The sequence below is a fragment of the Trichoplusia ni genome, chromosome 9, assembly GCF_003590095.1.
Source record: "Trichoplusia ni isolate ovarian cell line Hi5 chromosome 9, tn1, whole genome shotgun sequence".
Classification (NCBI taxonomy): Eukaryota; Metazoa; Arthropoda; class Insecta; order Lepidoptera; family Noctuidae; genus Trichoplusia; species Trichoplusia ni.
In genome coordinates this window covers 7,671-19,711 of record NC_039486.1, presented here as the reverse complement: position 1 = coordinate 19,711, position 12,041 = coordinate 7,671, and the positions used below count along the sequence as shown (strand labels likewise).

The 12,041-nt window shown below is 44.4% G+C and overlaps 2 protein-coding genes across 7 annotated transcripts in view; both read left to right on the top strand.

Moving 5' to 3' along the window:
* The window catches only part of LOC113497823 (protein nubbin-like), a 57,839-nt gene extending 56,336 nt beyond the window's left edge, over nucleotides 1-1,503 (top strand). For 3 of the 4 annotated variants that reach the window (XM_026877583.1, XM_026877584.1, XM_026877581.1), the window contains exons 6-8: nucleotides 115-229; nucleotides 334-567; nucleotides 652-1,503. In XM_026877583.1, coding sequence (XP_026733384.1) covers nucleotides 115-229; nucleotides 334-567; nucleotides 652-1,199 — 897 coding nt within the window. In that variant the 3' untranslated portion in view covers nucleotides 1,200-1,503. The remainder of the gene's footprint in view (nucleotides 1-114; nucleotides 230-333; nucleotides 568-651) is intronic. The other variant, XM_026877582.1, reaches the window with a different exon arrangement.
* Nucleotides 1,504-3,988: 2,485 nt separating this feature from the next.
* On the top strand, nucleotides 3,989-10,493 carry LOC113497476 (syntaxin-like). Of its 3 annotated transcripts, none has more exons than XM_026877036.1 (7): nucleotides 3,989-4,859; nucleotides 5,348-5,449; nucleotides 5,876-5,969; nucleotides 6,407-6,695; nucleotides 7,225-7,436; nucleotides 8,887-8,997; nucleotides 10,408-10,493. In XM_026877036.1, exons 1-7 carry the CDS (start codon nucleotides 4,824-4,826, stop codon nucleotides 10,482-10,484), a joined length of 921 nt encoding a protein of 306 aa, XP_026732837.1. In that variant the 5' UTR covers nucleotides 3,989-4,823; the 3' UTR covers nucleotides 10,485-10,493. The 3 variants fall into 3 exon arrangements, with proteins under 3 accessions (XP_026732837.1, XP_026732840.1, XP_026732839.1); XM_026877039.1 differs by having other exon boundaries at nucleotides 4,004-4,859; nucleotides 6,407-6,641; XM_026877038.1 differs by having other exon boundaries at nucleotides 4,009-4,859; nucleotides 6,399-6,641.
* Nucleotides 10,494-12,041: the final 1,548 nt, after the last annotated feature.

The following is a 12,041-nucleotide window of genomic DNA, read 5'->3' as shown; positions in this document are numbered from 1 at the left end:
CAAAAGTTTTGCCTGATTGGGTTGCGTATGGCCAGATAAGCTTTCTATCTGAAAGTGTGTGACGAATATAATATGCTAATAGGACACGTTATTAAATGCCCGTGTTCGGTTTAGGTGCAGCAAGCAGTAGCGCAAGCGGCAGCGCAGCAGCTGCAACAACTGCAAGCGCGTGCCGGCGCAGTACCTTCCTCCACCACCGGTACGTCGCCAACATTCAAATACATTCAAGGTTCGTGCAGATGATTACCCTCTACTTCTAATTCCTTTAAAATCTAGCTATATCCCAAACTTACTCGCAATGAGTCCACGTAGTGAGCATGAGTCATGTTGCAGCTGAAGGGCGGTCGCCGTCGCCGCGGCGCACCCCGCCGGGCGCAGGCGCCTTCCTCACTCCGCTGACGCCGGGCTCCGGGCGCGCGCGCTCCCCGCTGCACGCGCACGCGCACACGCCGCTGCACGCGCACGCGCACAAGCCGCGCGCGCTCGAGCCCACTGCCGACGACACCGCGGACCTCGAGGAGTTGGAACACTTCGCCAAGACCTTCAAGCAGCGCCGCATTAAACTCGGTGAGTTCTCCTCCCGCTCTGAGACAGTCAGCGGCGTTCCGACTCCACGCCCCACACTAAACGAGTGACTCTTGTTGTCTGCAGGCTTCACGCAGGGCGACGTTGGCCTCGCGATGGGCAAGCTGTACGGGAACGACTTCTCGCAGACGACGATATCGCGGTTCGAGGCGCTCAACCTGAGCTTCAAGAACATGTGCAAGCTGAAGCCACTGCTGCAGAAGTGGCTGGAGGACGCGGACTCGTCGCTGGCGGGCGGCGGCGCGGCGGGCGGCGGCGGCGCAGCACTGGGCGCGGGCCTGGCCGAGGCGGTGGGCCGGCGCCGCAAGAAGCGCACCTCCATCGAGTCGGGCGTGCGCGTCGCGCTGGAGAAGGCCTTCCTGCACAACCCCAAGCCCACCAGCGAGGAGATCGCCGCGCTCGCCGACGCGCTCTGCATGGAGAAGGAGGTGGTGCGCGTGTGGTTCTGCAACCGGCGCCAGAAGGAGAAGCGCATCAACCCGCCGGCGGGCGAGGGCGCGGCGCTGGCGCACCCGGGGCTGCAGCACGCGCACGCGCTGCAGGCGACCGCGCTGCAGCCGCTGCAGCCGCTGCAGCCGCTGGCGCTGCTGGCGCGCGCCGCCCCGCGCGACTGACGCGGCCCGCGCGAGCCGCTCCTGACACATATCCTCTCGTTGTAAATAGTGCGCGGGCGCGGCCGCGGTGTACAGACTAGTGTTAGCGTGTATATAGATGTACGAGCGGGCCGCTGCGCCCGCCCCTAGGCTAAGTTTATATTATAATAATATTACGTGAATTTTATTTATGTGGGGACGAAGCGCGTTGCCGCTCCGCCGCCGCTGTACAGAGCTCATATCAGTTAGCGCACCACGCGACGACTATGTAAGGTGGATGTGTAGAAAACTATCTATATGTTACAATAAAACATCATAGACATTACACCCTTGTTTCATTTACTGCCACGAGCCCGGCGCGCGGTGCACGAGTCAGATGCCTTACCTGGTACTTGTATGATTATGTTGCACAAGCACCAGTTATTTGCAGTACGAGTATGACATAATCTACTGCAAACTTTTTTCCCATAAATAATATTTTCTTTTTTCACTCCCCCACACCCTAATGTTTATTTTATTAAATAACAGATAATTATTCTTAAGTCTTCTCCATTAGCCCACCAATATTCGTAAGTCTAATCGCTTAATTGGCTGCATCAGAAAACAATTGAATCAAGACGCAATGGAGAAAACTACCAAGTCCACGCGATTTGACTCAAAGCGTGTGAGCATCAACAATCTGGCAAGTGGCGGGTTCGATTCGCGCACGACAATTTTTGTTGATGTATTGCAATGTTTCATGTATCAATAATGTAGGAACCAACTTCGTTGCGCCACAATTTCATTCTACTTTTTAAAAAATGGATTTCTAAATTGGGTTCATGAAATATTGGGTTACCATTATATCACAAACTGACAAAAGTGCTGTAAACGATCAAACTGCTTGTCCAGTTTCACGTTTTCATCAAACAATAGCTTAAATGATCAAACGATCAAACAATATTTTTAACTTTCTAGTAAATTTAGACGACCGTCGTGGTCGAGTGGCGTACGCATCGGTTTCAAGGTGTCGCTAGCTCTGAGGTCCCGGGTTCGATCCCCGGTCGGGTCAATGTAAAAATTCACATTTCTACATTGTCTCGGGTCTGGGTGTTTGTGGTACCTTCGTTGTATCTGAATTCCATAACACAAGTGCTTTAGCAACTTACTTTGGGTTCAGAACAATGTGTGTGATGTTGTCCGCATTTATTTATTTATTTAATTCGGGGTTTTCCCTTTCGGTGCGCTTACCACGAGTAATTCTGATGACGCATGTTAGGCATTGACTCTAGCACTGAGTGTCAAGACACAAAAGAAGACGATGGAGTCAACAATGGTTGGAATTAAGAGTTAAATATACTAATATACCACGAAAAATATATATGAAATGCAACGATTTTCATCAGACACGACAAACACGTAGATTGTTTGACAAGCGCTTCAAACACAACAGTAGGGTCACTATCAAATTATTTGACAAACAATTTGATCGTCTCCAGGGCAATAAACACTTCCTTTAATATCATAATCAAGATTATCCCAAACATGTTTTACAGACACATGCACTCATACACCTACCTACCTGTACATACTTTACTAACACCATTTTTATTTTCCATGTTGAGCCCATATTGTGTAGATATCAAATCATTTTCCTATGTATTGCAAAGCAGTAGATTTTTTTCTAATGCTCTTTTATTAAAAATAAAGCAGTAAAATGGTTTTATCTCTAAAAATTGGAGGTGATTCGGGAATTTTTTTACTTGTTATGTGATGCCAATAGAAAAATTATGGCTGAACCAAATTACGTATCATATCATGTAGATTACTAACTATTTTTTGCAGATATAAATTCTCTGTAAGTGCCGACGAAAAGCTGTTTCATCTGCACGCTTTTTTCAAGCTTTTTACGAAAGAGGAGCCTTAATTGAGCCCCGTAAACCAAGCCCCGTTATATCACATAAATTTACCAATTTTTTCTTAAATTAAATCATTTGAATGTCATATTTACCTATACGTTCACTTTTTTACTCTAGTAACGCAATGTGGCAACCGCGCGAAATCAGGCCGAGATGAAAGAAAATCTCTTTCCTATTAGGTACTTATTCACCTTCAAACAAAACTTTTAGTCGAATATAATATGCGGAAGGTGAAAGTAATAAAGTTATGACGTTATTGGACATAGACCGTTGCTTACATTACGTACGCCACGTTAGTAAAACATGCATGCAGGCTAGCTACAGTCAAAATAAAAACAAGCCATTTAATTCAGTCTTAGCGATGAAAGCAGTCTGCGGACATAAAAAGGCAGTGTTACTTCGTTAACGTCGCGGCGCACAGCGCCATCTGTGTCGCGCCGGGTGTAGCTGCGCGAACTCCGCCGCGATAATAATACTGCTAGATGTACAAAGATGGCGCTGTTACCACGTTATGATAATGTACCTTAGAATCGGTTTGTTAATATCATGACAATTTGACGCGAATATGATATGATGAGTTTCTGTATGTTTTTATAGTGTTTGAATTTTTTATACGTCTCATGTTTATTTATAGCATCATTAATTGCAGGACCGCGATATCAGTTAGATATTGTTATTAGATATTGTTAGTACTTAACACTGAACATGACACTGGTGATTCATGGCTACATTAAGACCTCACCTTCTTTTTAAAAATGGAGAGGTAACATCAACTCCAATTACCAACATTAAGAACCCAATTAATAAATATTTTAATGTAGCCCTAATTTATGAAGGACAACTAGTATTAGCCAGGTACTTAAGTAATTACTGGTCCAAATCTTTTACCAAATGCTAATTATAAAACTAGCATTTGTAATTTTTCTGCTGATCCATTAAATAAGTACCTACCGAGGTATAAATAAATGATTGCGTGATATTTAAGTTTGCAGAACTTAGGTACTGACACCGCTAGGCTTTTCGGTGGTCACTATGTTGAAAATATATCAGACTACGCCTAGACCGTGCCGCACACCAGTACATGATGTGGTACTCTCCGTGCCGAGACAAGGAGTTTGTTATTGAGTAGATATAATTATTGATATGGTCGTCTCTTTGGTCGGACTTGACAGTCACTCGAAAGTGAGCAATAGTGATTTAGCCTAAGGCGGCCCGTGGTCAAGAGCCCACGAACCGTTTTGTCTGCATGTTCCAGTAGCTTGTTAACATGATGAGGAAGTAGAGTCAGAGCGCGCGCGCGGGGCGTTGGCCTGGGGGGGGGGGACAGGTGTGCTGCTAATGTGCAGCGTAAACAGTAACACACGGCGCGCGCCGGCGCCTGCCACTCGCCAGTGTGTCAGTAGCGTGCAGGCGCGCAGCTCTCACGACAGGTCTCGTTAGTCTGTGCCAGTTGCGCTGAAATTGCGCTTTATCATTCGCAGATACTTAATACACTCACTTTGCTATTGTTTATGTTCCACTAGGAGATGTGTTAAGTGTATTGCAGTAAGTGATGTGGAGTCCACTTGATGCCTAGCGGCGCGGCGGCCGGCTGAAGCGGCTGCAGCGTGGCTCGCGCTGCCCGCATGGCGCGGGAGTAGTGACCTCAGCGCAGCGCGGTGGGCGCGGTGTGCGCTGTGCGCGTGATAGCAGCCGCGCGTTATCAGTGCTCGATTAGATACCGCTGCGAACGCACCTCCGCGACACCATGCGGAGCAAGGACCGCCTCGCCGAGCTGCGACACGTGAGTACCCTACCGGGGCCGGCTCAGCCACTAGCTGCACGCGCGACGCACTTCTTAGTAACTTTTACGTCCGACGCGCGTCGGTGACAGTCGGCCTCTGTGACGTCACGAAAGTAAACAAACAACACAACAGTGGCACTAGGCCTGACTCGCAGCTCCACCGCCGCCACTAAGTATCATAAGTAATCACATAACTTTCATAGCTTTCATAGAGCTATGGAAGTAGGTGAGCAAAATGACTCATTGCATGATGATAGGAGCTTAATCATTATTGTTACAACCAGTAAGTATTTACTGTTATTTTAAGTAAAAGGACATGACGTCCGTTAATTGAAATAACCACGCTGACTTTGTCCGAGCCATCTTCGATTTTTGGTGTCTTTTGCGGATACGGTTACATAGCGAGATGACCCTCTGCTATGTTTGTGAATTGTCAATAAATGAATTGTGTAGTGCAATACTAAGAGCACGATGTGTCCTTGTTGCAGCTGGTGAACGATGCGGAGGGCGGCGTGTACCACGACACGGTGGAGGTGTGCGCGGAGCCGGCCGCGCCGCACCACAAGCACATCCAGGAGATCTTCGACGAGGTGAGCGCAGTCCGCCGCCGGGGCGAGGCAAACCGATTAATTGTTATGAATGTGCGACATTAACAACTTGCTCATTGCCTTGATTAGTGGCAGCACTAATTAATGTCGCAACCTTGCCGCTCCGCTCCGCTCCGCACCGCGCGGCGCTCTCCAGCGCGGCTCATCATGATCGTGACACACTTGCGGAACAGTCCGCTCACTCGCTTACGTAACTGTTATTATATTATTGTGAGCGCTAAGCTCACGAGCGCACATAGCTACACAGAAATGCGGTCGCTGCGGTCAATCTAAACGGAAATCATTCATAATAATCCTACGCATAGTAATGATCACGAGCAATCCTTGCACTCGTCGACCCTGCCTTGGAATATTACGTCTGCTCTACAATGTTCCCAGTGTGGTCTGCTACATGAGGTGTCTGTGCAGGTGGAGCGCATGCGCAGCTGGATCCATGAGCTGGAGGGCAACACGCAGCTGATGCGGCGCCTGCACGCCGACCCTACGTACCACACCAACAAGAGTAAGTACCGCCGCCCGAGGCGACACACGTTCCCGTGTTCTCACTACAATCTAATTATCTGCGGTCACTCAGATGACTCGCGTATATTCATTTGCACGCTATACGTTTAGCTAGGTAGAGTATGTTGTGTTGTTACTTGTTCTCAGTCATGTAGATAACGCGGCATTTTATTGATCAACAAACATATCTGCTGACGTCATCGGGCCTACACTATAATACTCGACGCTACACACGTGTGACTGAGTATAAGAACTCTATCGTTCTTATGAAACAAGAAACTTACTGAAATTCCCCAACCATCAAAGAAAAACGTCGCCACATCACGAATATTCAATATCTTCGTAACAACAGTGTCCCTTCCGTAATTTGTGTTGAGAACAAAATAAGTATTTCCAATGTTCGGGGCACCCGAGTGAGCATGACTAACAGACCTGCAGGAGCAGCTGGAGGCGGCGGGCACGGCCAGCTCGGCGCTGGGGCTGAAGCTGTCGGGCGCGCTGCGGCAGTTCGAGACGCGGCTGAGCGCGCGCAACGACGCGGGCGCCCGCATCGCGCGCCTGCAGTACGCCGCCACGCGCGCGCTCTACGCGGCCGCGCTGCAGCGACACCACGCGCTGCTGGACCAGCTGCGCGCGCACCAGCTGCATCTGCTGCACCACCAGATCAGGCTCAGTTAGTCTACACTCTACTCACTACACCAGTCACGACACGTCACACGTACACACTGTGAGTGGCAGGGACTTCTCAAGAAGAATATGAGTTTAAATGATTTTTGTAAACCAGTCAATGATATGCATACCATGTTATAATGGCAGAGTTATCAACCTCTCGCTTAGCAACCCGACTATATAATCATACCACAGTTATATTATTACTCTACTGTGATCATACTCTTATGAAAGGTCTGTTACCACACGCTCATTAAATAATTGAGAACAAGCGGACGCCGCGCGCCGGCTCCAGGAAGCTACTCGTGTGATGTGTGAGTAGTGTGCTCGGGCCCGGCTGCCGGGGACGGAACGAGCTGCTGCGGCAGCACGGCGGGCAGAGGCACACGATGTGCGCAAGTTGTGTATCATACCAAGAGCAAAGACCGGTCATCATACCGTAATCAATATTAGCACAATTAGGTAGCGACGTGTAAGTGTATACACAGTTGAATGGCTGCATCTCTTTGATTCATAAGCGGGGTGAACGGTCGCGGGTAACCTCGCGGCAGCCGGCGCTGAGTCACAGCTACTCGGTCACGTTGCAGCGAACCTGGCGGTGTCGGAGGAGGAGTGCGAGGCGCTGCTGGACTCGCACAACATCTCGCTGTTCGTGGACAACGTGCAGGCGGAGACGGCGGAGGCGCGGCGCGTGCTGCGCGACGTGGAGGCGCGCCACGACCAGCTCGCGCGCCTAGAGGCCGCGCTCGCGGACGTGCGCGACCTCTTCTCGCAGCTCGCGCACCTCGTCGCGCAACAGGTAGCTACTCACACCATATACATCGTGATTTTTTAGTCGTCTTAAAAAGCAGTCCAGTTCATGTATCCAATGAATAGAACACGTTCATGATAAAAAAATATTTAAGACAAATTAAAAAAAAAATCATAATCGCGCCTAGGGGTATTTATTTTATGTCGGATACATGAACTGGGCTACTTTTGTAAGACGACAAAAAAGTCACCGTGTATATACCGTCACTGTTTGTTCTAAGTCTGGGTGCCTTTGTCTTGTTAAGAGACCTTTGTATATTTAAGTGCACTCTGACTTGCATAAGATTATTGCTCATTCATCAAGCATGTCATTTTTACTTTGTCACTACCTGCTCTCCTGCTACCATCCTCATTTTGAAATTTACTACATTTTTGTTAGAAAACGTTTGTATGGGAGAAAGAAAATGACTGTTTTTAAGGTTTTCCCCGCAATAATTTGAATTCTTCACACCGTTTAAACCTTCTCTGGATTGCTTCGAATAATTCAAGACTAAAATTATCTAAATCGGTTAAGCCGTTCTCGAATTTTAGCGAGACTAACGAACAGCAATTACGGAAAATAAGAACACACAAAGCAATAACTCAACAACATTTTGGAAAATATAAACACAACAAAGTAATCATTATTATCGCTGATAAAATGAAATGACATATGATGACATTTGTTTGACAGAACTAACGTCAAACTGGCTTTTTACAATTTTTTTGTATAGGTATCCGAGTAGGTATAGAAAGATGTTGATTTCACACTTTTTCAACTTTTATTAAAAATTCCTCTTGTAGAAACCTACTCTGGACTTCCACGAATAATTCAAGACTAAAACTCAACGATAATCTGAGACCGGATGAAAGGCAAAGTGATAACACATCAGGGAAAAAATTTCGTTTCCATTATTTGAAAAAAAAAAAAAATGTTTTTTCATTGCATTAATTTATAGTTGCGATTAATAGCATCGTTAATGAAGATCCCGGATTTTAAAAAATAACAGCGAAATTATTACTTTGGTGATCACAGGACTTAAAAAAATGCGACGAGGGATGTCGAACTTTTTAAATGTCTCGTATCGCTGAACTGAGTGATATGGATTTTTTTTTTCATCTCTGATGTATACCGTATATTCGTAATCGAAACTATCGGAAAATATCCGAAATTAAAGTTTCGGATAATATCGGACAGGGGCGAAGCATAATTGAGACCCTTTACGACAAGTTGTTATGATCGGCCGCGGCGGGCCGCAACGCAGGCAGGGTTTGGTTTTTCTGTCTTCGTCATAACATTTGCGTTGAAACTGATTGGTGAACCATTTTACAATCCTTGTAAAATTATTATTTCTATATCCGCTTCCGATATTTCATATATCCCTGATATACATACATAATATGTACCCGCATTAGGTTGGGTGTAGTGACGTTAGTAACGTAGGCACAAACTGTTCCAGCAAGACCAGGTGGACAGCGTGGAGTACTACGCGCTGCAGGCCAGCGAGCACGTCGGCCACGGCGGCTCGCAGCTGCTCAAGGGCACCGTCAGCCACACCAAGGCCAGGAAGGTAAGCTGCCATCTCACCTGTGAGCGAGGGAGCTCACGATGGCTTCAATAAAAACAATAAGTTGTGGCAAGTCACAAAGGCCATAACTAATAATAAGCACAAATAAAGAAACATTTCTTAAGAAAGTTCCGAACAATAATGTTGCGAATGCAGATGTAATAAAAGCTGCGATATTAAAGACATTTAGAGGAAATAGGTTTGAAAAATACGTCAAAATACCACAGGCGACTGACTACTTAGGTAAAAGGGTAAGTTTGGCATACCTTGAAGCACTTTATTTCATTTTTACGCAATAAATGGTAATTTTGCGTAAAAAGGCCATTGCTTCATAATTTGAAAAGTCAGTATTTAACAGTACTAAGGATACATACAGACAGATACACACCCACCTGCCAAATGTGTTTTCGTGCTCTTCTACTACTTTTTCAGGTGTCAGCTACAAACTATTAGTCCAAATTCGATGATAATTCCAGCATAATATATATTATTATGTGCACAAAGCCAACCAAAAAGAAAGATAATTGAATTCAGTTCAGTTCAGCTCCTCAAATGAAACTGATTTGGATAGAATATACTACATTAGTAAGAAATTATAAACAAACGCAACATTCCTGGGCCCCAATTCTGTTATTTACAAAGGCCGATGAATTAGTGAAATTTGGCATAAAATGTCAATTTTCGTATTTTCTTAAGCATTTTTCTTCACAATAATTGTAAATTCAGTACCGGATGGTATACTCAAGGTCAATAAAATTAACTTCCAATTATTGTATTGGCAAAATGCTTAAGAGAATAGGAATAAATTCAAATTTAATCCAATTGCCATTCATTCATCATCCATCATCATCTTCTCATAATTATATTGTTGAATAACAGAACCGGGGCCCTGGTTAGGATCATAGCGGCAGTCGAGTTGTTGGATCACCTGATCGAAACAGGAAGATATACATGTTCCTAATAGTTTTCAAAATTGTACAACGTTCAGTTTGCCGAACGTTGATAATAGTAATAATCTTAGTATTTTATTAAAAATAATAAGTTTTCATTATTTATTCGCGCACATTATTATACTTCCTATTTAAATAAAATCGCGAGTACATTAATGGGAAGTAAAATCTGTATAAAAATATGATAAGATGACCTGCAGTTTATCCTGTAAGGCAGAATAGCAAGACTTTTTATTTTCATTTAAATAAATACCAGACAAATGCTAAGATTTACTTATTAAAGTCCGGACGGAAACGATGATCTTCGAAAGATTTTTACTGTTTTAGTACGTAAATATTGGGTTTTACTAGAAATTAGTGTTACTTACCGTAGTATTGCCGTGTGTGCACTAACGTGGTACACAATTGTCTAATTCAAGTGCAACACGTAGGATGTAGTAAAGCTGTGTGTCTGGGTTTACAGAAAAAGATGAGCCTGGTGCTGTGCCTGGTGGCCGGGTTCGCGGTGGTGCTGGTGGTGCTGGTGCTCACGTGACATGAGACCTCCCAACGTCCGAAACGCCTAGTCATCACTCAATACCAACTAACTTATGTTTACTATTTGTACAGACTATTATTAATAAATTATTATTCTTATACTAAATAAATATTCTGTATTTCGATGTTTCACTTTTTTATTTACGTAGGTACCTGACAGCGGTAATACGACTCACAAGAAATAAAAAAAACTATAAAAACACGCTTTTATAAATATCTGAACTAAAAGATAGAAAATAATTTCTGAAAATCACCACGCTTTTTTATTTATCTCTCTTATCCATCATTTGAATTATTTCGATATTTTTTCCTGTCTTTGAGTCCAGATTATTTATAAAATCTGACCGTCAAAGTGGGTTCAAATCGAGTCCTAAGGAGTCGGTTACAAACAAACATACAGGTGGAGCTAATAAGAGCGTTATCCAAAAGGTAAGTCAAGCAGGCGTGTAAGCTACACAAATACATTACAAACAAACTCGATAAATTAAGTATGTAACAAAAACATTTGTGACCAGCGTCTTTACAATTTAAGAAACATTAAGGAATCTTATATGTATTTCTAACTAGCTAGGTCTGTACAGCCATTGGCACGAAAATAACTAAGGAGTCCACCTCCCAAAGCTCACAACCTCGTTCAGGTAGCTTAGTCCAAATATTTTATATGTTTTTCTTCTTCTTCTTTCACTGTATGGAATATTAACAATCATTCATCGTTATCGATCTATGAGCAATAAATCAGGCTTCAGCTATCAGTGATGATACATCGATCCCAGTACAGTGTGATATGACCACTTTTGAGAACTCGGTCGGGAACATGCCTAGGTATAGTACGGCAATTCAGAATCCACAAGTATGTACTTAAAGTAAGATACGACGGATAAACCTGGCCACTTGGTTATGCCTGTGTGAAGACGAGAACAGTCCGAAACTGTGTGCCTTAAGGATTCACCGGGACAGTGACATGCCCGTCAGATGTCAACTGTTCCATCCTTAATAATATTATTTAGGTAGTTTTTAAAAAAAAACGTTTATCTATAATTTCACAATAAAACCCTTCAGTTTCTCCAAACCGATCACAGAAGCGTTTTAAGGCAACGAACGATTCGCGGTCATGGACTCTAAGCATAACAAGTTTGCATCATTTAATAAAGTAACCTTAATGTGGGTAGATGGAGGTTCGCAGTCGGAACGGCAATTGTATTCTTATTTTCACAACGCACCGTTGTTTTCGATAAAAACATCAGTCGATGTCACATTAATCTTAGCCACACATTAATAGCATAGCTCGGAATAGTCGATATCTCGGTGATCTGTGAGTTTTGTTATTTTTCGTTTCTCGAAGGTTTCGTTGCCTGGCGTAGCTCGGCGTAGGTCGGCGAAACTCCAAAAGTCAATATCGCGCATATCGTGTTGTTTTAACGTTTTCCGTAGTTACTAGCATAGCAAAGCTCATAATAGTCGATATCTCGGTGATCTGTGAGTTTTGTTATTTTTCGTTTCTCGAGGGTTTCGTAGCCTGGCGTAGGTCGGCGAAACTCCAAAAGTCGATATCGCGGAAAT